The sequence below is a fragment of the Rhea americana genome, unplaced genomic scaffold (genome assembly GCF_003343005.1).
Source record: "Rhea americana isolate MKP2758 unplaced genomic scaffold, rheAme1 scaffold_5, whole genome shotgun sequence".
Taxonomy (NCBI): domain Eukaryota; kingdom Metazoa; phylum Chordata; class Aves; order Rheiformes; family Rheidae; genus Rhea; species Rhea americana.
In genome coordinates this window covers 1153457-1181186 of record NW_028186645.1, presented here as the reverse complement: position 1 = coordinate 1181186, position 27730 = coordinate 1153457, and the positions used below count along the sequence as shown (strand labels likewise).

Here is a 27730-nt window from a genome sequence, read left to right as displayed (position 1 = left end):
CTTTTTTACTTAAAAAAGGGAACCTCTTGCTATCCACATTTTTCTCATTTTCTCTTCCAGCTCTTCTAATGTAGTAGTTTTTATCACTGCAAAGTGACCTTTGCAACCCTTGCGGGATGATTAATGTTTAACTGGGTAATTTTAAAGTAATATCTTTCACGCTGTTGTTATGTGCAATATTATTGTTTTTCTTTTTTTTTGTAGCGCRGCATCTCCAGTTATTCTGAGGCAATAAGGCCCCTTTGGTCTGCATTTCCAGTGCTGCTGCTCTGTATAGAAACCTAAAGAGTAGCCTTTGTTTCTCTAGGTGGATACAAAAATGCCCTCAGAACTTTATTTGCATATAGATTATAGTGTCAGTCAGGTGTAGTCATGTATAGGAAGAGCTAACTGCTGCTTTATTTATAACTTCTTAATTAAAAAACATTCCCTAACTTGCAGAATTACACTTTAAAATGTTCTGCTACATATAATGCTGCTACAATGTGTACAAAGACTGTATTTCAGTGAGGTGCAGGCTACTAAATTGAAGCAGTCCTCAGCAAATACAAATGAAAGGGGAGTCGCAAGCATTATCTGCTGACCTGGGGCAAGTCGCATGCGAAGGAAGCAGAGATGTGCAGCAGAGCTCTCCAAATGCCTGCAAGTTGCTGCTTGAGACACTCGTGCCACCAACAGGGAAGGAGGGTGGAAAAAGCTTTTCTTCTCTCTCTCAATTTTGTTTGGATTCTTTTGTGTCACATAGGCATTTTGCTGTAGTGCAGCTGTACATTTACAATTACAGTATGAGTGAGTAATATCAATGAGCCAGTCAGAGGAAGTTTGGAGCCAGCGCCTCCCGTGTCTTATTTTGTTTAACGATCATCACGGGTATTGTAAACGGGTTTTTACTCTGTGCGATAAGGACTGCATGGATAAAACAGTACAGAGTTGGGAATGGAAGTACTTTTTTCAATCTCACTTCACTGGAAGTGTACAAAACTGCATTAAGCAACATTCAACAACTAACATGATACACTAGTTGCAGCTCTTCCCCAAACAATAAAATTCATGCACTTCTGAGTGTTAGACAATGCAAATTTTATCTATAGTGTTGAGGGTTACATATTAAAATGAAAACATTTTTTTTAAACCCTGCAATATGGAATTTAGAGATGAGTTAATACTGGATGTGGAAGGATCAGTAAGTGCTGCTAGTATTGCAATAGCCTTTATAGGCGGGAATATTGCCACCATGTACCTTGAGGATTTTGGTCTTAGTTGTATAAAGTTTAATGACTGTTAATGAAATATATTGTTTAGATCTAGAAATTTTCTTCTTACTTTTTGCTTCCCAAAAGGGATCAATACCTACAGAATGCCCCATATTTCTGTGGAAAATACTTTTTAAATCTAAGTTCATTTGCTGATGTTTGTCTTCCAAAGAAGGTATAGAAGTGTGTATCTGTACCCAGCACCAGACAGTGGCCTTGCTTTTTTCTGAGTTGTCTTTTGCTGTTTTGACTGATGGGAGAACTTACTGCCTGCAAATCCCTGCTTTTCATGATGTGCATTGCAGTGCTCTCAAGCAGGGATATGTGGTAGGGTGGCGTTCTGCCCTCTCTGGAGCTCTGAGGGCTTCAGTAGCTCTCAAATGCTTTGTGCAAATGGCAACAACAAGAAAAGATCACGCCTGAGACTCTTGAAAGGGTTATGGAGATGGAAGAAAGCAGGGAACCCTCCTGGCAGAGCTCCTCCCTGACTCTGGGAGGAGGGAACTGGGAATAAAGTGTGTCTTGGCATCAGCAAAAGACTAGGATCCTCTCTCTGAGGGGTCAGTATAGGTGCCAAAAGGGAAGCATAGAGCAGCTCCTGAGTGGCTCCCAGCCATGGCTGGAACATGCAGCATCGTGGGGGAGAGCCACAAGACACAGCAGCTCCCTCTAAGTACAGAAACTCAAGCGGGAGCTGGCACCGCTGCATCGCACGGAAGCAAAATGCGGGCGACAAAGTGATTGGTAGCTCCTTGAGAGGTCCTCGGCTCTCCCTGAGTTTATTCTGGCATGTTTCATGTCGAGCTTGGAGAAGAAAAGTGCGACTGGAGGTGTCAGTGGGGAACTCGCAGTGCTGGGCTCTGCTCAGGTGGCCACGGTTTCTCGCCCTGCTGCCTCGCCCCCGGGGCCTTCCCCTGTCCTTCATTTATGCTGTAGCTGCATGAGCAGCTTTTAAGGCAGCAGCGTGCACCAGTGCTCTTGTAGAGGGGAGGTGTCCTGCCTATTCCTAGCTTCTCATTTCTCTTCCTTGTTTCTTAGGTGTGTGGTAGAAAATTGGGAACTGATTAAAGTTAACTGCTGCTTTGTTGGGTTAGGCTTTTTTTAGCTCAGGTAGATTCCCTGCTTTGGTTTGTCACATGGCTCTATGGCGGTTTGTGCTGACATAAGGGGAAAGAGAGCCTCCTTCTCTTTCCTCCCTCCGCTCTTCTCCCTCCCTCCGCTCTTCTCCCTCCCTCCCTCCCTCCCTATCGTGGTCGTGCTGCCCCAACTGTAGTGTCTGGGTGAAGCCTTGTGTTAAAGCAGAGAGGGGCCCTCATCTGTGTGGGCCTCCTTCTCCCTTTGTGCCCACTCTGGTGCTTGTCTGATCTTGCAGTGAGCTATATTTGATTTGTTAACTTGGAAAAAGGCTGTTTTGCTTTTTATTTTGCCAGGTTAGTTTGGCTTATKACAGATAATCTCTAGAGTCGATGCAAGTTGGTGGGGCAGAGGCAGGGAGCATGTGTCAGGAGAGCGGAGAAACACTGGCCGAGCAGGACCTCCTCTCGCTTCGGAAGCGATGAGGTGTTGGACGGATTCAAGCTGTGAAGTATAGCTTCACCCTTCGGCCTCATGACTCAGTTCWTCAGAGGCTCCGAGTTCGTCTTACTGAGAAGAGTTGTGGGTGGGATGAAGGGGATGGTATTAGTGCCAGGCGCAGCTTTCCTTCTGAACTGAGCGTAGCTGCTCTGTGGCTAACTTGGTGGTGAGGAAGGTGCTTTGACCTGGAGAGGAGACTGAAAGCATGTGGCACAGCTTAGAGCTGTGTTAGAGTCCTTAGGTAGCATCTGTTTGGGGGTTTGTACGCTTCCCTTCCCTGAACTCGACTTTCCCAGCCTTCACCAAGTTGCTGTGGAGAGAAGTGCACTTGTTGCTTTTGGTCCTGCTTTTGGTCCTGCTTTTGGTCCTGCTTTGTTGTCCAGTTGTGGAAACTCTGCCGAGCGTGGTGGCTGAGGAGCCTGCGGGGTGCACACGCGTGTCTTTGCGCTCTCAGCTGGCCCTGGAGAGAACCTGAACAAGGATCTGTGTTTCATGTCAACACAAATGTATTAATGATGACAAACTCTGTGGCACATTCAGCATTGTGCTTGTGCTTACAAATCTGACTGCAGCACCAAAGCAACTGAAATTTGCCTAAGAAAATGTAAAACTACCATATCTGCCGGAGGTCCTTTAAAGATGTGAGATACATGTCTATCTTGCTGCTGTTTGTTCTTGCTTTTTGTTCTCTTCCTCTGTGCTGGCTGGGATCACTCAGGCATGGGCTCTAAAGTGAGTTTACCCCTAAGATATTAAACTTTGTGGTTAGTGGTGGGAGAGCAGAGCTGACACCATTCTGTATACAAGTGAGAGCTGGGAAGACAGATGTTCAGGAGTGAGACTGCTCCTGCTCTTTCTGCTGTGCAAACAGTATGTTTCTACACATGGTGTTGCATGCTGTTGTTGAGTTGTCACTCCACAAGTTTTACCACTTCCCCCCCCCCCCCCAAAAAAAAAAAAAAACTCCCCCACCCTTTTTTTTTTTTTTTTTTTTTTTTTTTTCCTCCAGGATAATGTTGGCTTAATGATTTCCTGCTGCTTCTCATCTTTCTGCCTCATCTCCTCTTTTACTAGCTGAATTGTTTGTGGGCTGGGCAGTAAATCAGATCAGTAAATGGCCCCAACTCTCAAATTAACCTTTTCTTTACAGAGTGAATTTTAACCTGGATCAGTTCCTCCTTCTGATTCAGTGCATGGTCCTCAAAGAGTTAGTTGTCAGTGCAGCTGGGGAGATGAGGTAGAGGTGTGTCCTGGGGAGGAGGGAGGAGAGAAGGATGAGAAATGCTCTGAGGAAAAAGCRCAGCGGATACCGCACCCAGAGTGGGAGAGCCGGCAAGCTTGCGAGCCCTGATGTGAGCAGCATTGAGAAAAGGATTAGGAAGTATTTGTTCCTGCAAAGCTTGTAATAGGGAACTGATGACTGTGGCAGAGACTTTACAGGTACCCAGTGGTACTTGTAGATGAAAGTGCAGGATTAACTGAAATATCAGGTGATCTTATCTGCTAATATATGGCTTCTCTGAACACAAGTTGCACTGGTTTAACTGCAGCTACTTAAACAAGGAAACCCCGTTGATTTTAAATTGATCTGTTACTCTGAAAAAGAGTAACCCTTGCCCTCCTTATGTGAGTATTTTTATATAAAATGTATAATGGGTTATGCTGATTTAGCATTTTAGCTTTCATACTAAAATGTAGAGTGAGTTTACTCCAGCACAAGTAGAAGGGCAGAATATGCCGCTACTATCCTTTACCCCAAGCATGAGACCTGGGAAGGATAGTGCTGCTCCATGCTGGTGTGCCCTGTGGCTTGGCTGTGCTTGGAAATACRCAGAATGCAGTAACTGCTCTGCAGAACTGTGATACAAACCCTCTTCTCTGCCCTCCTGGGTATTACTCTAATCTAACCATTTTAACATGCTTCCAAATTCTGAGCAAGCTCTTAAGCTGTTCCTTGGTAAGTCCCATAGCAAGAATACATGTGCTGTGTGAATTTGGGAGCAGGGCAATGCTGGACTCCCAGGAAGAGAAGGCAGCCAGGCCTGTCTTGCTTGTCCTCGGCAGGAAATGTGGGGGTCTCTGGGCTTGGAAAAGGGGTGCTGGGGAAGGTATGGCGCTGGAAGTTGAGTTGAAGTTGAAGAAGGAGTTGAGTGGCTGAGGGTAAGTCATCTGTGATTTGGGTGGGTGGTGGGGAGGGAAAGGAGGATTCTTGACCTCAGCAGACATTTGGAGGCATCTCCTCCACGTATCCTGTCCTTCTGCTTGTGCTGGCCCTTGTAGGCCCTTGTATCCTTTGCAGAGAGGAGAAGCATCACTTCTGGCAATGCTGCATATCATGCTGCCTCTACCTCTGCTGAGGTAGGAAGGCTGAAGAAGGCAGACGGGCTTGGGTGGGCAGACAGGTGTGGGAGAGATGCTGCAGCAACACCGGAGGTACTGTGATACACTCCGTTATGAGTACTGTGTATTTTGGCTGGTTGCTGCTAAGAAGCTGAGGGAAAAAGCTGGGAGTGAGAAGGGGTGTCCTGAGAACTGCATGAAACTCTGTGTCTACCTTAAGTTCTCGTTTAAGTGAGGCCCAGGAGAGTGAACTATCCTGGCTTGTGAGAAAGAGATGTGAGACTTGAATGTAGGTAGCTGCTGACCTGAAATGGTCTCTCTGCAGAGGGAAGGTCGTAGGTGCCTGCTGGGGTCTGARCTCTGGAGGATGAGGAGGATATTTAGCAACTGCTGTTCCTTTGGTGCCATGGGGTCCCGTGCACCTCACCGTGCTAGTTGCCAGCTTCCAAGTTTAGTTGCCGTTCACGAGTGGGAAGGCTGTGAAGCTCCATTTGTAATGCTCCAGACACAGTGTTTTAACTGGGCTGAAATTCCATGTTACAGGTGAGCTGAGCCAACARCTTTCTGCTCCTGATGGGGACAGCAAGGCTCCTTTGCCCTGGCCGTGGCATTTGCTTGACCTTGGGAAGCCAGTTCAGCGTGCTAAATTGGCAGAAGACTTTTCCTTTCCTCAGTTAGGTGTATTTTGCCAGTTAAGCAAGCTGGACTGGCTCACTGAGGGGTTCAGAGGGGAGCTGGGGCACGAGAAGCGACGGGGATGTGCGCAGTGGAGGAGGACTGAGGCGAAGCTGCGCGGGTGACTTGCTGTAGTGCGAAGCCTTGCCAGGGAGCAGGGGCAGCAGGCTTTGAAACATCGCCTGGTGGGTTAGAGGTTATTAGGGGCGGGGAAGTGCGTTAGGATTTGTGTTGCAAATGTTTAACTGTTCTTGGAGACCTTGACTGGTGATTTCTGCCTTTTCTTTAGGTATTTTTATGGAACATGCATTACACTGGAAAGCAGTGTCAAGGTGGAAAGTCAGTCTCCTCTCCTTGCTTGTTTCAAATGCTTTGCTAAGCTAAGTAATAGGACAGACTGGTAGTGAGAGCAAAGAGTCAAAATTGATGACGGAAAGGTTTGAGGTTGCCTTTGCTTTGCATTTCTGATGTACAGCTTGAATTGGAGGAGCAAGTAAAATTTAATCCCAAATGTTTCAAGGCCTTTTTTTTGTGCAGAGTTCAACTATTGTGATTTTTGTATTCAGACACTTTAGCATTTTACATATAAGCCTGCTCTCCACCCCCATCTCTTCCTACCAGAGGCTTTGTCTTTTCTCACTTCTCTTTTTCTGCCTAGTGTAAAAGAAATGAAAATGCACAGTGCACAAAATATCTGGTATGTGCGGTTGCTACTCATTWAAAAAAAAACTCTCTATATTAAAAAATATAATTGTGATGTTTTGCCATGAAAACTGAGAAGTGAGTGGTGAAAATAAACTTCCCATTTCATTTTGGCTTGTGTTAAGGCTTGAGAAATAAGGTAAATTACAATGTTTAGGCAATTGGGAGTAAAAATTGTTAGTTTAATGTCTAAATAATACCTGCTGACTGATTGGTTATGTGGTGTTTTGTTGGTGGGTGGATTCTTTCTTTCATTTTTTTATTTYTTATTTTTATTATTATTAGCGCTATTTAGACTTTAAATGTAATGTTAAATTGTTCTCATCACCTTGCCCTGACTGCTCTTAGGCTGAGGGGATTCAGTGTTAAAAACAGTCAAAACATGAGCATTCATAGTACTGTAATTACTAAACTTTCTGATCTGTTTGAAGGACCAGGGGTTGGGTGGTGACAGGCTTCTGCCTCTGCTCCAGTAGAAGCATAAGGGCAGACAATGTTCTGGTTTCATTCTCTGTGCCCTGAGACTGGAATGTGCTGGCATTGCTCCCTTTTTGTTGCTAGATCTTTTCTCACTTGTGTTTTCTTGGGTAGCATGAGGTGATCGTTTCTAGTTTTGCGGTGCAGAGAACACAGCATTGCGTTGAAGTATTGTGTAAACCTTTAGCGTTGCATGAAGTTTTGTAGTGGAAGTAGTCATGTAGGCACCCAATCATAACAAGACCTGCAAGTTTCTCTCGACCAGGACAGGTAGTTGAGCTGGCTGTGCGTGCTGACTCAACACAGCAAGTTTCTCTTTCTCTTCTYCTCCTCCTCCTCCTCTCATGACTGTCTTGTTCTGGAAACTCTCTTAGTGTATGTGCCAGAAGAACAGCAGATTCGCAAGAATTTGCTGCTTGAAACTTACCTTAGCTTTGAGGTTGCTCTTTCTTTCAAATTGAGCTCAGCTGTCATTTTTGACTTAAGACTTTCAGTGCTCTCATGCTGAAGAAGTATTAGGTTGGTTTAAAAATGGACCTGTTCTCCTGAGGGTGTGTGCATGTGCACAGAGAGGGTGTGAATGCACCAGAATTTTCCTGGAGCAGTTGGGCAAAGGACCCAATTCTGATCTGAAGCCCCTGGTGTTACTTTAGATGGCATTTCTGTCTGTATGGGAGTTGGAGGGGCAGGAGGGCCCTATTGGGACAGGGGAAGAGACTCGAGAAATTTGAAAACCAGGAGGTTTGTGCTTGTGCCTATCCTGAAATGTTAACCTAAGTGCATGGTAAACTTAGACTCAAGAAGAAGGCTCCAAGCCCTTAATGCTCTAACTCCTCCCTTTTTCATTTAACAATGACTGGAAGAAAAATAATCAAGTATGCTGGGAGAGAAACATTAATTAACATTAATTTAGATCTAACTTATGCTTCTTAGTGTAATGCATGAAAGAGGGTAAGTGTGCTGTATCTGTCCTGTTATATGAAGGGTAATGCGCTGGAGAGACAAGGAAAGGCCTCAGGTTTGAATGGGAAGATGAGGTTTTGAATTTACAGGTGGGTTTCATAGCTTGATTAAAAGCTACAGATCGCTGATAAATTGTTCACTTTTGTATTCATTTTGCATCTGAAACAAGACTTTCTCTGTAACTTGGTCTATATCTGTTTTCTCTTAAGCTAAACTTGCAAGGCGAAGTCAAGAGAGAGAGAATCTCGGCATGCTGGTCTGGTCACCTAATCAGAATCTATCTGAAGCAAAATGTAAGTCTCTTTAAATTCTGTCTCCCCTCTATTYCTTCTGCATCTCTACTCTTAAATTAATCATTTGAAGAATGTGAAGGTGCCACTTTCAGCAGAGTTTACCTTTATGACTTTTTCATCATGCTTTGAAATTAATTTGAGTTGGAAAAAAAGAAGAGCCAACAAAACAATCCCCCAGATTACCTTTGTTCCCAGCTGGGCCAACTACTCAGAACGCCAAATCCAGGGAAACAAGGAAAGCATGAGAGAAATGCAATGCTTTTGCTTCCTTGTTATGGATTTTTTAAAAATAATTATTCTTATATGGAGGCCTCCATATTCACCTGCTGTAGAAGATGTCTGAAATAACTGCTGAGAGCAAAATGAAAAGTATTCGGAGGGAGGGGGAAAATCTGTAGCAATTTGTGGTACCTTTTTCCCCCACAAAGATACAAAATGTACATCTGGAGCTCACAAAGATTTCAGTGCTAGAACAATTGCAGTGCCATGGAATTCCACGTGAGGGCAATTACCAGCTCTGTACGTGTCTGGGAACAAGTCTCAGTGCTGTTGTCAGATGGTAGAACTAGTGTTTGAGAGGTTTGTCTAACTACAGATCTCCTCATGAATAAGTAGGATTCCTTGATTAAAGGACTGCTGTTTGAATGCAGTAACTAAACCTAAGCTCTTTTGGGGAGAGAGAGTTGAAAGGTATTTTTGAGTTTGGGCTCTTACACCCTGTCTGCCCCCCCCCCGACCAAGATCAAGAATTTTATATCCTTGTCCTCCATAGTTGTCCCTGGTGTCCCCATCAAGTTGTCACGTTTTTCCCCAGGATCCTAGGAATAAGATGCATCACAACACAGGTGTGAGGATGTAGTGGTCTTTGCTAATTAAGGCAGCAGAGATTGTGTATAAACTGTCATGAAAGGATTGAACTCTGTCCTGGGGCATTTGTTTCACTGAGGAAGGTGCCTCTTAAATTATAAAAGGATGATGGTACTGTGATTTACAGATTGTCTTGTACCAGTGGTGTCACTTCTGCTCCCTGCTGGCTATTGTATGCTTAACCAAGTAAGACTGATGAGGAGAGGGATACATCTGACAGTTACCTACTGCTCTAAACCTCTAAAGAGTAAGAGCAAGAAACTTATCACCTCTGTCAGAAGAAAGAACTAAAGGGTAGTCTAACACAGCAGAGGATTCCTGTAGCTGCCTCTCAAGTTTTAGTCTTTTGAATCTTAGTTGTGCTTTCAAACTTAAGTTTTTGCCTGATAGGAAGTGGATTTCCAGGAAAGGGAAGAGAATGGAGGAGGGAAAGGAGTAATGGTGTAAGTAATTCAATATAATAGTCTGTGACTGAATATTTTGTGGCCACTGACACAAAAAGATAGAAGGATATTACAGAACATAAAAAGGATATAATGGCCTGCTAAGAAGATGTCACAGATCTGAAAGATTACAGCTGCTAATGTAATATGACAGATTGATTAAAAAAAAAAAAAAACAAGATAGCAATTGACTTGTCGAATGCTGGTACAGCAAAAATATTGAGGAAAAGTYCATGAGTATGAAGTGGGTAAGAAGTTTTCTCATATTGTAAGACTCAAACAATAATAGTTTAGGTCCATCAACTATTTCACCGTCCACAAAAGATGCAGAAAATGTTGGATAAATATTTCATATGGTGTTTGGGGGAGAGAAGAAGGATGATGCCCTTCTGTCACGTGCCATGCAAAATACCTCCGAGGCACCTAATAGGAATAGAGGCATGTGGGTTGTTATATTCAGCATCTACTAGCAACAGACATCAGAGGAGCATTGGAAGGGGTGGCTCAAGAGATCTTTGAATGGTAAGAAAACTCCAAAAGTTTGAGAGAGGGCAGCTGCATGGGGATTGAGATAACAGCATAACTGTGGGCTGATGGGTCATCCTTTTGTCAAGTACTGAAATGAAGTGATGCAGCAAGAGATTTCAGTTGTTCCTGTCTCTATCTGGCATTAGTTAGAAAATGAAATATCAGAAATAAATCCTGCTGAAGAAGACAGCTTTTTTTTCTTTTTTTTTTTTAATAGACTACAAATGGATTGACTGGTAGAAATAACCTCATAGCTCTAAGGTGTTCAGTCAGTTGTTAGGCATTAGGCATTGATTTCCTGCTGCATGACGGTCTGACTCAATTGCACTTCCTTTCAAAAGACATGATCATCCCCCAAAACTCCAGAGCTCTACAATGCCTGTAGAGCACTTCCTAAATGTGTTATGAGTTGAGTTCCCTAATCTGTTCCATGATTTATGAAGAAAGAACATCAGRGGACAGGAAGTATTTTCAGCTGTTTTGGAGTTCACTGATAAGTCTTGGCACTGTAGATGGTGAATCCTAATTAAATGGGGTCCATGTGGATGAGCAGCAAGACTGATGTTCAACACTTCCATCAGTGTTATGGAATGAATATGCCATTGCTGTTGAGAGAAATTGAGGATGAGCCATGGTAAATGAAGTGAACATGGTAGTCTTGTAGAGTACTTCGGGTCTTAATTCTGACTGATGCCAAAACAGGTTCTTAATCGCATTAAATACAATATTATAAAATCTGAGTTCAGAAAACTCCAGCCTTATCTTCTGCATCAAGGGTGGTGTTTGGAAAGAAATAGCTTGAAGAGGAATTTTTAGGAGCACAGTGGGCAAGTAACTCCACAAGGCTTCCCAGTGTCATGTTTGGACCGAAGGGTGATATGAGTGTAAAGTGCAGCAGTCAGTGGAGCAGAGTTTGCTACCTCTGAAGCCAGCGTTCAGGAGAYAGAACAGTCTCCTGAATATTCTCCAGAATAGTGGCATCGGTGTTGCAAAGGGAGAATCAAAAGACAGACAAGAGAGCCACTAAAATGTTTTGGAAACTGAAGACTTAAGTAAGCCCCATCTGCTTAGCTCACTGAAAAGAGACTGAAATGGGACTACTAATTTTTTTCAAAGAAAGTTTTGACATAATAAAGGAGATGTATGTAATACAAATAAGTGGCTGCAAGAAAAGTCCATGTGAACGGAACTGAAATGCCTGAGATTTTTTTTTTAATTGACTGTTAGAAGCTATCCAGGAAAGTGATGGATTCTCTATTTGTTCATGCCTTTTTAAACTACTGATTTTTGTGACGTTTTACACTTGGCGAGGGTAATCATTGGCCGTGTGAAGTGGCAAGTAGAAGGGCTTGTAGTCTCCAGGAGGCTGGTGTAGGCCCTTGGGCTATAAATGCTGTGGATCCTAGCTGGCACATCTGCTTTTAATATTGCTGCTGTGCAGGCTGAAGTGTGGATGAGTAAATCTTTCCATCCAGCTACATGTTGATACCTGTGTCTAGTTGCTTTCATGTACACTCCAAAGCCTTTAATCCATCTACTGTCTGTTTCTGTGGTAAACTCTTTAAAAGTTATAACATTTTTTTTTCTACTCCTGTGGCTGGGCCTAAATGTGGAGAGAGAAGTTAGTGCAGCACATGTTAGCATGTACAGAACAGAATAGCTTCCTGTGGCCACCTACATTAAAGATGAACCTGTGCCACAAAAACCTGTAAGCAGGTCTCTGACAGTGCTCAGAGAGCAGTGCAAACTGATGCGCTTGGCAGAGGGCTGGCCAAACCAGCAGAGATGGTGGGAAGCTCCTCTATTAGCTGAATCCTGGTAAGACCAGTATATCAGCCAAGATCTGGTGGATATCTCTACACCTGATGATCCAGGCTTGTATAATCAGCTAAAACTTGTTTGGATCTCATGTGCTGTATAAGCTGGAGCAATGTCTTAATTGTATTGGAGGAACCTACTGTCTGGGTGCCATGAGATGGCGTGGATATGGGGGAGAGCGTGAAAAAGGAAAAGGCCTGTTGCCACACTGATCACTTTTTTTTTCCTCTCCTCTCCCTTGTGCCTTGTTAATCATTAATCCTGTGTGCAAACCACTTACTCCCTTGCCTGTGTTAATGCCAAAGTTGAAAGCTGCCAGCATGTTCCACATCTCCTGCCAAACCTTTGCCTTTGAGGGGTTGCTTGCCTAGTAGTTGCTGCCATCAGTGAGTTTGCAAAGGTAGTTCAAAGCCAGAAGTTTGTATTGTCTGTTTAAGAAAGAAAAGTCATTGTGCACTGTTACTAAATGTTTGGACTTGAAATAACTGTGCTCTTCTTCCAGCTGTCCTTCATTAGTCTGATGAGCTGTAACTGGTGTAGCACCTCTTGCAAGGAGCTTGCTTTCCAGATAGGATTTCTGTGCAAGTCTCTGCAGAACTGGAGTGGCTGAAGGCAGCTGTTGTGGCTACACTGGGAAGCTGTCAGGGAGGATGGGGAAGGAGATGAGGAGTGAGGCCCTGGGCAAGGTTGGTGCTGTGCAGCAGGAAACAGCTAGGTAGAGGAGAGGCCTCCACTCTCCTCAGGTGGCAAGTGGAAACTGTGTGTGTGTTTGTGGGGGAAGGAAACATTGAAAAATGCATTGTAACCATGCTGTGGAAACCCTGAACAGGATAGAGCTGGGCCACCACAAAGCTATTTATAAAACAGCGATGTCTCTTTCTCTGCCAAGTACTCCAATGGGTGGAACCATAAAAATGACATTGGRTTGGTTTAGAAATAAGTGTTGGCATGCTGCAGCTGCCTGGGAATAAGGGCTAGAAACCAGGCGGGTGGATAGGATGTGGTGATTGCTTTTGTGCATCTGTAGTTCAGAGGTGAACTGCAAGAGGAGAAAGATGTGTTGTTTTGCTTCTGATAAGCTCTGTTTTGAAAGTCGCTTATCTGCCTGTGCTGTTCTGCCAGAATACACGTGCTGCTATATGAAAACTTTCATTTCTTACTGTTATCAAGATATATGGATTTCTTGGTGGGTGTCTGTAGTGGATCCTCCATTTATGAGATGTTGCTGAAGAGGCAGGTGCTGCTTCTGATACCTATGGGATTTTGATTACAGCTGGGTCCCCTGGTCACACCCTGCTGCACTTGTCTGACCTGATGGCTGATCAGCATGCCACCCACCAAACCCTCCGTTCCCCTGTGGCATCTCTTCCTGTGAGACTGCAGCTGTCTCCTTGCTTTAGATGGTGCCTGTCTTAGCGCATTTGGGGAGAATCTAGAAGTCTGCCCTAATGCCCTTGGTGGGAGCAGAAGTGCCCAGGGGATTTGGGGATAGAGGAATGCTGGAGTTATGTGAAGCGGTGAGTGCTTCAGCAGCCTTGTGCTCTGCTTGGCCAAACCCCATGGCTGGGGAGAGAGGGAGGGGTCCTTAAATTTGCTGCACAAACTCATCCTGGAAAAGCAGCACTGTGCCAGCTGAGGCTAGAGAAAGAAGTGTTGGTTGCTATGGTTACAAAGAATATTAACCATGTGGTGTTTGTGCAGGCAAGGTTTAAGAGTTAACTGTGCCACGGGCTCTGGTAGTGGCTAGGGAGGAGGAGGAACGGGGTAGCACTTCTCCACCCTCAGAAGCTAAGAGTTGGCATTTGGGAAGCCCAAAGCTTCCTGAGAAAGCTGTCCCAACAAAATCCACAAGCAGATTCTGGTGTTAGTGTGTTACTGCCTTCTCATGGGCAGAAGAGAGAATTTTGGTATCTGTCAGAAAGGAGAGGTGAATCCCAAAACTTCTGGGGAGAGGTTGCCTTTAAGTGACTGAAGTCTGTCCCACCTTGCTCAGGGCTAATCTTTGCAYGGAACAAGCTATGATGATTCTGCCATTTCTCTTCCAAGGGGGTGAAGCTGAGTAGTTAAGAGCTTGAAAATYATCTTTGCCTGAATTTTCTAACCTAAGATGTCTGACCCATTAGAGGATGGGAAAATATTTATCTTCTCAGGCTGCTGAGTGTCTGCTAGCCCTTTGTGGCTGGTTTCTCTGTTTTCAGTGTGTAGGTGAGCCATAGTTTTTGTAAGAAGGGCTTCTGCGTGGGTGTGTCCTTTCACCCTGGGCTCACTGATTTTGGCCCGAGTTCTTCATGGACATTCRACTATAAACTACCAGCAGTTCTCATTTCCCTTGGGCCACGAGGTGCCCTAACAATAAAAAGGATGTGAATAGAAAACTAAATAGGAGAGTCTATACTGGGGCAGATGTTGATCTTAAAAATGTATCTCTTTAATATTAAGCTCCCGTTTAACAGAATGTGTTTAAATTGGAAGGAATTAATGCTTCAGAGGTACCCAAGAAATTCCCCCCCCCCCCCACGTCTGGCCCGACACAAAGAGAGGGAGGGAAGGAGAGAGAGCACAAGAATGTAGTTTTGAGTGTCCACCATCAGCAMAGCTGGTTTAAGTTCTTCCTCCTGTCCAACATCCTGTAAATAGGATCCTTGAAATGGCTGGAGTTGTGGTTTTATGCTTGTTCTCCTTCCCCTCCGCCAGCCCCTGGGGGGAGGACCCTGTGGTCTACTTTATAACATAAACCCGTGAAAGGTTACCCTGGCACGTGGTGAGAGCACAGCCACCGCAGCTTGGGAGCGGGAGGGTGGGAGCTTGCACTGCCTTTGCCACCAGAGAGAAAGGGAGTCTTAAACTCTTAGCTGAGCCTGTACTTTTTTATTTATTTATTTATTTATTTATTTTGTGGCTGGCTGAGTGCTGTGCTGTGGAAGGATTTGAAAGATGGTGTCTGTGTAATGTGCTTTTCTTGATTTGTTCTCTTTCTACTTGTTTTTTGTCTGAAGCTTTCTTTTATTTAGTATTTTTTTGAGGGGAAAAAAAATGTTATCCTTGGAAATAGTTGCCAGATGGATCCAAGGCTTCGCGGGCTCTTGGGGGCGGACTTCAGGGATTATAGTTCTTGCCCACAGCTGGATGCTTACCTTTTGTCAGTAAAGTGAAGATAGCAGAAAACCAGAACAAAAGAAAAAACCCCAAACACTTACGACTGGGCTGTTTGCGTGCTTTCCTCCTCTAAAAATATTAGTTTGCTGATAYTGGTCCCAGTGACAGCAGAAAGGATTAACGGAAAAGCAAAATTGGGTTTGTTTATCCCTAATCTAAATTTCATGCTACGCAGTGAACTTGGCAGCTGTGAAGCTTGGATGCAAATACAGTAACTGAAGAATACAACTCCCTGAATCCAAAAATGAGATAACTGATGTTTAATTTAAGATTCTGTTTGAATTTAGCTGTAGAAATAATATTGAAGTCATGGCCAATTCTACCAGCTGCTGGGGCTGCTGCACTTCAGAAAACACTCAAAAGATGAAGGTGAAGGGACATAGTTTTCCTTTTTAGCTGGGGCAAACTGTGATGGTCTTAGTGGCAACACAACCAGCAGCAAAAGGAATATAGTAGGCTCTGAAGGCTGAGGGTGTATCCCCGAAATGGCTGAGTAGCCTCAAATTTAGCTGCCGTTTCCCCTTTGTTTGTCAGTTGCTGTGCGAGTTGCTGTTGCAAGGCTGTGTGGAAATCTCTGAGCAGCTCTTTCATCGTTATTACTGCAGGTTGATATTTCTGGATCCTGAATGCATATTTAAATTAAGATGAGACTTTAACCCTTTCACAGCAGCGATTTGTACTGGAACTGAGAAAGCAATTGAGTTGGAGAGAACTGGTATTCATGTTTAGGATGGGTGCCACCCATGGCACGGTGGTGGGGGTGGAAAGAAAGAGTGTGTTTTGGAGAGCAGTCAGGAAAAGGATGTCTTGTCTGAGGTAGCTGTGCTCTCCTGGAGGAATTTTTGCTGCCGTACTGGGAGCGGGAGCAGTCAGCAGCTCCTTCCTGTGCCTTGTTCTCTCCTGCCACCTGTTTGTTCCTMCTTTTTACTGCAGTGTGAAATGGGCCTTCTCCAAACGGTATCAAGATGACCCAGTTTAAAAATGCCAGCTGCTACTACTGTTGCTACTGCAGGGATTTAACTTAGTGCTGGCAGTAGGAAGAAGCTTCCTCCCCGTCCTTAGCCCCCCTTCGACTCCAAGAGAAGTTTTGGAGATAGGATGACGTGGATGTAATGGAGTGATGATAGCAGTGTTAAGAGTTACTCTGGCAGTGAGCCCTGATCTGAAACATTTGGGAGCAGTCCTAGCTAGCCTGGTAGGTGCTGTGTAAGTTGTAGGACCAGTATGATGAGAAGTAGCAGGCTGCAGCCACGTCACTCTGTTCAGGCCCAGCCCTGGGACATGCTGAGCGTGCTCCAGTCTTGCTGGTCTTGGTAGGAATGGCTGGCCCTGAGCAGTTCAGAGGACAAGGTCTTTTTCCTGAGACTTTGCGTCCGTTACTGTAACTGCAAGAGGAGAACAAGAAGAGTCTTGGAAGTGGAGGATAACTTTATTTCTYTTCTGCTAAAGCGAATTAGTCACCAGCTGCACTAACAATGAGCGTTTATAGGAGTGTGATGGGGCTGTGCACAGGCAGGGAGGAGTTTCTCCAGGGTAATGCTCGAGGATGTCATGACTGTAACTGTTCACTGTGATGAGTTCATACTGCTGCTTAATATGACCTTTACAGAGGTGCTGGTGCAGGAGGCAGTGCAGCTGGGCTTTGTCAAGGACATATGCCAGAGCTTCCCTCACCATGATGCATTTACTTCAGCATTATTTGTTCTAATTAAGAACCACACCCACTAATTATTTTTCCTCTCATTTTTTCCACTGCTCATTCAAATTATTTTCAAATGATGTGATTTTTTTATATGCAGATTTGGTATTTAGGGTAGTAGTGAATTCTGCAGCACTTCAAGGATCAATAATATCTGTTAACTTCTCAGTAAGGACTGGGCTTCTACATCCTGGCTAAAAGCAATGATCACCTACCTCTGATACTCATGGATATAGCTAATAATTTTGGGTTTTAGTGCTTTTTTCTGCTCAACTTCTCTGGATCAGCCCTGAGGAGAGGTCCTGTATGTAACTCATATTTCATTTAGAGCTATGTGTAGATCTGTAGCTTGACTTTTTCTTGCTGACTTCGTCTTGGTGGGGCTGGGGGTGTGTACGGTGGGTTTTGTTTTGTTTTTTAAATATCTTTGTCAATATAATACTAATCTTTGGTTTAGAGGCTACTGGAAAGAATTTGTCCAAGAACTGGCTACGTAAGTTTGCTATCTTGTTGTGATGACCTCCTGGARGAGGCAAATATGTATCTTTACGTCTTCTGAGTTTCAGACCTGTAGGAGGTAGTGCGAGAATTAATACATTGAGTGTTAATGTCTCCTGAAGGCCTGTCTACAGTAGGGAAATCTATATGGGTTTGTCCAAAGGTAGCTTCTGATCTCTAGTAGAGACAGTGCTCTTAATCTAAGCCTCTCCTTACTACTCACGGTCATGTTGTGTATGGTGAGGTACAGGGAGTTTCACGAGCTTCTATATTTTAACTGGCAGTAGGCACTTGTTTGCCTTGCCTTAGTTCATGACCTGCCACATTAAGTGAGTAAGCAGCTGCTTAATCAAGCAGCCGAGTGATTCCTATGGCAAGCAGGAGTAGGGACTTTAATTTAGAGATTGGGGCAGACAGCTGGGGGTCAGAGCCACAGCCACTTTCAAGAGATAAGTCATTCCCTCTAGATAGCATTCGCTTCCACTGGAAGAGTTTTTCTGTTGTTCTGCCTCCCTCCAACTTGTTCATATCCAACTGATGTGAAAATGGGATCTTTCCAAGGAAATTTGAGACCTGACTTCTGATTTGTAACAGGCAGGTGCAATACTGCAGTGAGTAGTGGTTGTAGAAAGGCCCTTGAATTCTTAGAAAGGACTGGCCCCAAACATTACATGCAAATGGATTTTTTTTTAACTGTGGATGTAGAAGGAGCAAAATCTTCTCAGTAATACTTCAGAAAATATGATTAAGTGGTTAGAYTGGTTCCTCTCCAACGTCAAGCTGCCTTCACTTGGTCCCCATTGTTCTTCATCTAATTTTGCTGGGAATAGATTTTGTTCAGCTCTTTTTTCACCTGGGGGTGAAAGTGGGTTGCTGAGAACTGTTATAAACTCCAAACCCTTTTCCTTCATATAGCTGGGCTTGGATGTGAGGAGACAGGCTGCAAAAAATAGTAAGTGGCGCTTTTGTGGGTAGACCACTCACCACCCAGAAATACTGGGTTTTCCTGTTCCCGCTGCTCTGGGGCTGGAACCAGGCAATTACACCTGGAGACTTTCTCTGCGTGCAGCAGCCTGTGACGTGCTGCTTTCGTCACATCCGCTGCTTTTCAGCAGCTGTAGCCATGGGCAGCTCCTCCGCGTGACTCTGACTTGTCTCTTTGCTTTCACTACCCCCTGCTTTGGCTGTTACCTCCTTTTTGCCTAAGTGGCATTCCTCAGGGAGGCAGCCAGAGGACAAATTGTTCGTTTCTTTTGCTTTTGTATCCATTATAAAGGGGGTCAGCATGGCATCTGCTCTCTTGTGGTGGGCTTTATTATTGATAACAATAACAACGGGCTGTCATTTAACCTGATGTCTGTTCTGCTCCCACATACCCCTTCTGCGTGTGTCCCTGTGCTGCACAAATGCCTCGTGTCATGGAATTAGCCGTGGTGTTTAGGAAGCCTGGCTGTAATATGGTGCTTTTATTAGTTTGCATTCCTAGTACAACAGGGAATCTAGATAGCTTTGTTTTCAGGCTGGAGCTTTCAAAATCTGGCCGAAGGTGGAGAGTAGACCTTGGGGAAGGTTTCACCCTTGTAGGGGACTCTGACTTGGGATATCCGTTGACGGCTTCTGAGGCTGGTTGGCAGCAGCTAGCTTGATCAAGCTTTACAATAGTACATAMTGACCTGGAGTGGGTGTCTTGCTGTTTTGTAGTTATTTTCCTTATTTTGCCTTGTCCACTTGTTCCAAAAACTGTTGCGTGACTTTGCCACAATACGAAACAGTAAGGCCCGACTATTTTGTAGACTGAGAACTTCTGTGTGTACAATGAGGTACGTGAATGGAGCCAGGATGATAGGAGAACGTTTGTAGGCAGCGGACAGAAACCTTGTATGAGGCGGGCAGTAGTCCGAATCTGTTTTCACATAGTGACTTTCTCAGCAGTGTGTGTCAAGCTTAACTTTTTCAGATTAGTGAAATTCTGTGAGTTTTGGAAATAAGGCGCTGGATCAGATGTGTTCCAGGTGTGCAGAAAAACTTATGCAATAAAACCTGCACTAGGGAGGCTGCTTCTAATTTGAGTAATTGTCTCCTTCATTGAACCACTTGATTAAAATATATATATATATATATATATACACACACACATACATATGTAATACATTGTGACATGCTTGGGCATGTTGCTGCCTGTGATTAAGTATATAATCCAAGGCTATAGGGTCTCTGTAGAGTTAACTCAATTCATGGTTTAACAACAGAATAAATCTGACTTTAGGATTCCTAGTACTGAATTAAAAACACTGTACTGAATAATGCAAAGAATTGTTCTGCTATAAACTCACTTTTTTTTTTTCAGCCGCACACTTTATTCATTTGTTCTGTCTATTGACTTCTTATACTGGAAGGTCATACATGGGATAGAATATTTCCTCCCTGCCAGTAGCTACTGTGTGTTGGTTTTGTGGTGTTAGATGGGCTCCAAGCCTAATATCAAGTGCTCTAGCTAAATACATAAAGCATAGTCAACTGCCTTTGTCTGACTTAAGATCAGATTTGCACTGCTGACTGATCCAGCCATGCTCAGATCCAGTATGGTCATCGATCAGGTCCCCAAGTAATTTGATACGGCTCTACCTATTTTGTGTTAGGTCCTAGAGATACTGTCTGCTCATTGCTACTGCCCTGTCAGACCTTCTCTGTCATCCCCATCTCTCCCGTGATACACATGGAGGCATCTGCATTCCTGGTATCCTGGGCCTTGTGAGCACAAAAGGCTGTGCCACCCAAACGGGCAACTGATGCTGTGATCGTGCAAATTCTGACTGGTGTTTAAAGTGCTGCACATGCAGGAAGCAGTCTTTCCTCCCAAAGAGTCCTCCGTGTATGTCCTTTTGGTGGGCAYGCTACCAGCCTCTCTGAGGGGGAACATGGCAGCAGCATCAGAGGGCAAAAGAGGCAAGTGAGCTGCCTTTGCTTATGATAATCCTCAGTAATCTCCCTTTACGTGTCCCTTACTCTAGCTATATCACAAACAGCAGTTGAGCCTTTTCCTGATGTGGTCGTGTCAGCTGAGTGTGCAACTTTACTGATGAGCCTACGTTGGCAAAAGCTGTTCAAGAAACATGTACAATAGCAAAAGGCCTTTCCTGGTAAATAAGATAGTTTTGACAAGGTACAAAAGCTATGCTGGGTTTGTCAGTACACCCATCTTTGCAGTACGACTTTCTTGCTGATACAGCAAATCCTAAAGGCAGATGAGTCAGATCTTTAACCATCACCAGAGCTTCAGCTTTAGACTTCCCCTTAGATGCAGGCCATGCAAAGAGCAGTACTTAAAAATTGTGAATAAGTGTGTGTATTAGCTTGTTAGTATGCAGTGTTTGGGTCAAGACTGGCTGCCTTTGCTGTGTGAAAAAGGAAACTTTCAGTAGGTATCARGGTTTTTAAAAGGAGATAAGTTTCACAGCAATGGGGATCTCTATTTTATTTCTCTCTAAAGCTGCAAGTTCCTGGCTCCAGGTGTGGTCCAGTGCACAAGGCTTTCCTCCTCAGCGCTAGCTTACACAGCCAAGGCTGTTCCTGCCCCGTCTGCTTGTCCCTGCAGTTGTGCTGTGCTGGTTAGCACAGCATGAGTCTCGCGTTTGGCTGAGCCAGACGCTAGATGTGCAGGCCCAGCTGTTCAGACCTGTCTTCTCCGACTTCTCTGACCTCCTGGTGAAAGGATGCCATGAGCTGACCTGATACAAACTGTATAGAAAGCAGTGTAAAACTATTCGGCTGTGGTGGTGGTTGTCTGGTGTTTTACCTCCTGGGGTGGCCCCCTAAAGTCAAATAAACACCAGAGCTCTAGTGCAAGGGAAGGGGAAAAGCCTGCCTGGGCCCGGGAGGGGGGAAGGAGAGTGTGGGATTGCCTCTTCTGGGGGCAGCTATCCGAGAGGGTCTCTCTGTCCTGTGAGCTAGCAGCCCTCAGTGTTTGTGTGGCTTCGCTGMTGTTGGGTTAGGGAGATGATGCAGCTGAAGAGGGCTGTTTTTCAGAGGGATCAGTTTCCCGCTCCAGTTCCCGTGCCCCAGCACAGATGTTGGCACCAGCGTCCGGCAGGGTGGTGTGGAAGCAGGGCGCAGGGCAGCGTGTGGTGTTCGCACTTGTGCTGCTGCGAAATTTCTTGTCCTCTTGTGCTCCTGGGTGCCRCTACGGGACTAAGTGGCTGGGGGCGAGGGATGCTCAATCTGGCCCTGACCCTGCTGCCAAAGGAGACATTTAACGAAATGACACCCTGAGGTCAGAGCACACAGACAGGAAATAATATACAAGGAAAACATAAGCTCCTAGGAGGCAGTGGGGGGGGAACTTCAGACATACTGTGCAGTCCTTTGGCTCAATCTTCCCTGCCCTTGCTGCAGGGTATTCTGTTGTTCCTGTCCCTTATTCAGGTTAACTTCTCCAGATAAGGTGGGCTTCTCTTATCCCTTGCAGTTGCCTACAGGCTTCTGCTTCATCTGCTGCAGAAGAGCTCCTTGAATGGAGCTGAGACCTAAATCCTCTTGTGCCCTCTGTTGCTGAAAGTGTGTGGGGTGGGGTTTTTTTTTTGTTTTTTGTTTTTTTTTTTTTGGGTTGAAGAAGCCTTTGTGCCCCTGTAACTGGTGTTCTCTGTTCCTAGAAATAGTCTGAAAGTTACCCACTATGAGGCTGTGTGCCTGCCTGGATGGGCGCAGCAAGGGGTCCAAAGCATGGCTGTGCTCTCCACTGCCACTCCTCCCGCTTGTCATGCACATCACATCTTGCTCAGAAGAGAAAGAAGAGTTTTTTTCAAGGCACACAATCTGTTTAAATAGACCGGTTTTGGTTTCCTTACTACGTAATTTTGTCCAGAAAGTGTGCAAACCATCTTGCCTTGATCTCTGCCTGCTTCCCTATTGCCTCCTGTTGCAGCTCACTTTTGCGAGCAGCACTTGTTGTGCAARCTTGGTGTTTTTCGTGGCTTCCCTTTTCCGTCCGGTGGCCGCAAGGTGGCAGAATTGTTCCACCAATGCTCAGTGAAGGCAGCAAGACGGCAATGCAGCTGCTCTTTTTTATAGCCAGAGTCAAAGCTATGGTTAATTGTTTGTGTACTGTCACCATTGTGTTTTGAAATTTGGAAGAATTTTGCATGTATATGTCCGATGTATGTTGCTTATTTTCTTTTATATAACATTGGTTTGTTCTGGGTATTGACTTTTTCATTTCTGAAAGGAGAAGGAGAGGATGGGGAGATGTACAGCAACATCCAGAATTCCTCGCAGGTTCCAGCATTGATCAAACCCTGTGAAGCACATTACTGAGGCTGCGAAGGCTGCCGCTTTTGTCCTTACTTCACCCTGTTCTGTCAGGGTATTGCATCACGTAATATGCAAAGTGTTCAGAGCTCCTGCAGTACCCCAGTAATAGGGGTGAACTGAGGTTGCAGCAACAGCTCTGCCTCTGCATTCCTGTTGCTTTCCATAGGCTTTAGCTCTCATTTCTGCTGCAGACCCTCCTTGGGGGTCAGTGAGTCCACTAAACATTATGTGATATTTATGGGGTCATAAAGAAGCAATTTGGGGTTGAGGGAGGAAAAGTCTCTGGAGAGACCCACTCAGAGGGAACATTTAATCTGATTGAATGGTGAGGAGGGAGGCCACTGCCTTCAGGCATTTCCTTTTTCAGAGTTCTGCCACCCCCCCTGAAATTAATGTTCCTGTTTTACATCTCTGAATTCTCTGTTCGAGGATGCGGGACTGAAAATCAGCAATGCAGTTGTTTGCTCCTGTCTCCTTCCTTCTGTCAGCTGAGAGACTTCCCTTCTTTTGCCTCTAGTGAGGAATTCTTGAAGGAGGAGGATTAGCAGAGTAAAAAGGTGTATGAGAAAGGCAGCTGGAAACAAGACCACAGAATTCAGGGGGATGATGGCACCATTTTGATCAGAAACTTTCATTTTAAATGGCAGGAGGGAAGCCTCTTTCTCCTTGCTTTCCCACTCCCCTTCATCTCCCTTGTCTCTTCCTCCATGTTATTGCTGCACTAGGGGTATTTTGGTCATCCTTTTGCACATCCTGCTCTTGCATTAGAGTGAGTCATATTTTTAGTGTCTAAGCACTCTGTGCTCCTCTTTGCTTGTGACAGTATGTGTGTGGGGCTCAGTCCCCTTCGCATCCATACGTTTGATACTGCTCACACCATGGCGAGCTGTAGGATAGGGCTCTTTGGGCAAGTGCTTGCTCCATTGCGAGTATGGACAGGCAGGACCAGGGAGGGGAGTCCTGCTCACATCCACACAGCTAACACACTGATGTGAGAGAAGAAATGTAACCCAGTATGTGAAGAARTATCAATTTGTGATTCTTTGCTGTTTCTCTCCCCCCACACTCCCCATCTGGTTTCTAGTAGCAACAGGAGCCTTCACAGGAGCTGTGCGTCTCCTCTGTCACACAGCTGTCTGTATTCAAACATCGTTGTCTTTTGGGTCTGGTCTATGCCAAAACATCTTTGTAGCATAAATAAATCAGTTGGGCGGGAGGGGAAGGTGTTCTCATCTCCCCTGTGGAGGAAAAGTTATGCTGGCAGAAAGGATGTGTTGTGGCAGAGTTTGTGCTGGGGGGAACAGGAGAGGATCGCTTTGCTACTCTTCCTTATTCTCTTTTGGAAAGCAGCTAAGTGCCGTGCTGGCAAACTGTCTCTTCTGGTGTAAGCAGAGCTCTGCCCTAGGCTCCTCGGGCTCTGTGAACTCTGTCTAAACAGATTGCTGAGTTGCATGCTGAGCATGAATGAATGCCACTGAAATGCAGCAGAGCGGAGTTTCACGTGCCCACTGCCCTGGGCTTTGCTGGAGGTGCATGGGGAAGGCAGAGATGGAAGACTGCGCTTATTTATCAGGTGTGGCACRTGAAGCATTAAGCTTGTGGCAATTCCAGGCTCTAGTGGTATGGGAGACTAAAGAGATCCTGTGACTCAGCTGGTGCCACGGTCTTTCTTGCTCCCTTTATACGAAGGGGGTTGGTAAGGAAAGAGCACTCAGTAGGATTGCTCAAGGGACTGTCATACCTCTCAGATGGTGCAAGCATCAAAGCCAGTGAGCCCACAATTAACCAAGCAAAATGAGTAAATTGGCTTGTTCCCTGCCTGTTTACTGATGGAGTAGAGTACGATATCGTACTGCTTGTCCTTCCTTCATCCCCAAGCACCCTTTTAGTATATGGACACCGTATATTGCTGTTTCTGGTTGGTTTACTACTATATTACCTTTTCCTTTCTCTTTCCTCCTCTTCTACTTGAAGGTGTCACAGGCCCCACACTGACTCATTAAAAAACCCATCCTGCCTTATTGCATGGTGTCTGATCTGCTTATAGTCCGCTGTTTGGCTCTGTGGTGTACTGGCTTTGTATAAGCGAAATTCTGTTGATACCAATATGGAGGATCCTTGCTAATATTCTCCTAACTGGGTTAGGAGAAGAAAGGCCGTGATGGTCTTTTGGAGGAGGACTGGGGGCAAGAGGGAAGAAGGGTATTTTTAATGGCTTATAGTGTCTGGCATAAGAAAGATAATATGCTGGGGAGGAGAACTACTTCACCACTTCTCTGCATATATTAAAGGATAAGATACTGAAGTCAAATCAGGAACCRTAGATCTTTCCACAGTGAAAGCAAGCTAGCTAATGCAGCAGTGCTTAGCATTCAAGAGCTTAATTCAGCCTTGGACTTTAGAGAATTCAACTTCTTTCCCTCCCCCTTTCCTTCACCTCACTCTTAGGCAAAATATGTAACATGCTGCATATGGAATACTTATCCTAAGGAGGCTGAGAGTGTGCAAGCAAACACTGGTACTGGAAATTACTGCATGTAGAGTTTCCTGGCAGCCTTTGCTTTTGGTGTAGTTATGAAATCTGGAGCCATCTGAAGTGACACTTTTGCCTGCATCCTGCTGATGTGTTTGGGGAGGAGGCAGCTCCCTTCTCTCTTTTTCTCCATGTGGTCCTTGTGGATCATATTCTCCCTTTTGGAGTGTGGTTCTGCAAGACTCTTTTCCATGATAAAGCCGGCTTCAGAGGCTCCCACCTTTCTGTAACCCTCAGGATGTTCAAGTAGGCAAAGCACCAGTCTAAGAAGCTGCTTTCACTGTCCCCTTTGCCTCCACTGTGTCAGTTCAACTGTTTAAGAAGTTGCATTGTGCAAGAAAAGGTCCTTTGCAAGAAGGCATTTTTTTCTGCAAGTTCTGCATGGTCTTTAGAAACCATTTGTTGACTGGGAGAGGGGAGAGACGTGCTTGTGTTGCAGGGATGTAAATGAGTGGCTGTGGCTACACCTTTCCCTAAAGGGCTAATAAGAATTTCACTGAACTAGTGCAGAATGTGGTCCCCCAGACAGGTTCCTCAGCCCTTTGAGGGTGTTTGCTATGTGCAGGGTGTACAGGGAAAAACAAGTGGGAGCTTGGACGAGCAGGAACCTTATGGAGTGTCCTTGCAGCTGGGGAAGTGCTGACATGAAACTGCACCTATATTTACTATGTGCTCTTCTGCTGTCCCAGCTTACAGCTGCATTATTGTTCTCATGGACTTTTCCATTGTGTTTATCTCATGTCACTGGACTTATCAAAACCCTCTTTTGCAAAACCTTTGAAGGAAGGAGATGTATAAAAACTCAGTTTCACAAATGAAGGACTTACTAAACAAAATAACATTTTGTACCAATGCAAGAAGGGATGTCCAGTTTAAGTGCCTAGGGTTTTCTTTCCATGGATGACAAGCTGAAAATAAGCTGTTGCTSTTGTGCAATGCCTTTTCTGATCCATTCTCTTTGCTCCTTGCGATAACTTTCGAGCCCACTGCCTGGTTTGCTGGGCTGAAGAAAGAATTGAGGAGTATTCTAGCTGAAGGAAAGGCTGTAAGAAATGCAGTATTATTAGACACCAGAGACTCCATGTAAGAGTTCTCATGAAGGTGGAAAACATGGAAGGATCAAATGTGAGAGTTTAAGATAATCATGAAGCACAAACTGTGGGAAACAGGGCTTCCTCAGCTGCAGGGCTCGCAGAACTATTTCCTTCCTTAGGTACTGTGTATGCTCTCCATGTTATTTTAGGAGTTAGGTGCTCAGCACAGGAATTTGCTTAAATCCGTCCTTGAGTATCTGCAGAAAATGAAGGGAGAATGATTTCTGAGCTCTTTGCTCAAAGTTACTGGTCTTAAGGTTCAACATTTTTACAAAATAGTGAGATTCTAGCTCTCTGCATCTATTCTGCCTCTTTGAGCATACTTGCATTTCAGTATTCCTACGGACAGCTGATGTCACCAGACTTCTGCTTGGTGAGGTGAAATGAGAATCCCACCTTTTATTTTGCTTTTCAAACATATCATCGTTATGGTGCATTTAATAATGATTGAGCACAAGGACACGGATTTGAAAGAGCAGTTCTGGTACTGACTTTGGCCCAGCCCTCCCAAATGGGTGCTGCTTGATGTAATGTAAGGTCACTTGCACTGAAAGAGACATCTGAGCGGCAGTCTAAGCTATACAAAATATAACTCCTCGGGGCATCTTTACATTGTAAAGGTTAAAAGCTCATGTAGGCCTAATAATACATAGAGGTGGGATTTGGTCCAAGATGAAAATTGCTGAGGCATAAAGGGCTGAAAATTTGCCAAGATATTTGCAGTGACTGTGCAAGATTGTAGACTTCTGGCAGTATTGGAAGGGGTAGATTGTGTGTGTTTGGGTTTTTTTTTTTTTTTCTCAAGAAAACAGCTGCTTTGGGGGATAAGAAAAGGAGATGAGATGTAGCATGTCTTTGAGGTTTTGGTGAACAAGCTTGGTGTTAAAAACTTTGAAAGAGTAACTGTGAACAGATCATAAGAGAAAGGCTCTTTTCTTGTAACAAATACCTGTAGTTCTGAAATGTATCTGCGTGTTTCGGAAGTACTGAAACTGGCTTGGATATCATGCCTCGTTTAGTCTTGTTAAATATGTAGTCATTTGTCTGGTGACTATTTTTGTTTTTTTCTTCCTTTCTTGATTTGTTGGAAGCAGCAGTTCCACATGAGAGTTCTCTGTGGAGATGTAACAATTATGACTGAAGTCAGAGCTGCAGGACTGGGTTTTCCTATGGAAAGRGGAAGGGAAGGGAGATAAGATTACTCTACAAAATGCTCTTATGCCTTTTCTTTGTTTTTCAGTGGATGAATATATTGCCATTGCTAAAGAGAAGCATGGATACAATATGGAGCAGGTAACAATCATTTGAATACTTAAATTAAAAGTTTTTCCAGCAGGTATTAAAACATGACTTTAACTGACTACCTAGAAGTGCTTCTTCCCTTCTGTACTGTCTCTGTTCCTCCTGTCTTACTTCTCCCTACGCTGACTGTTTCTAGTGGTGGTCTGTGCTCTGGGAATAGAGAGCTCATCCTGAGTTTGTCACTGAGTCATTTAACAAAAAAACCCA

At 44.6% G+C, this 27730-nt stretch overlaps 1 protein-coding gene across 1 annotated transcript in view; it reads left to right on the top strand.

Moving 5' to 3' along the window:
- RCOR1 (REST corepressor 1) overlaps window positions 1–27730 on the top strand; it is a 56122-nt gene that overhangs the window by 4206 nt on the left and 24186 nt on the right. The window contains exons 2-3 of the mRNA XM_085317416.1: window positions 8195–8278; window positions 27462–27514. Of these exons, the coding sequence (XP_085173542.1) occupies window positions 8236–8278; window positions 27462–27514 (96 nt within the window). The 5' untranslated portion in view covers window positions 8195–8235. The remainder of the gene's footprint in view (window positions 1–8194; window positions 8279–27461; window positions 27515–27730) is intronic.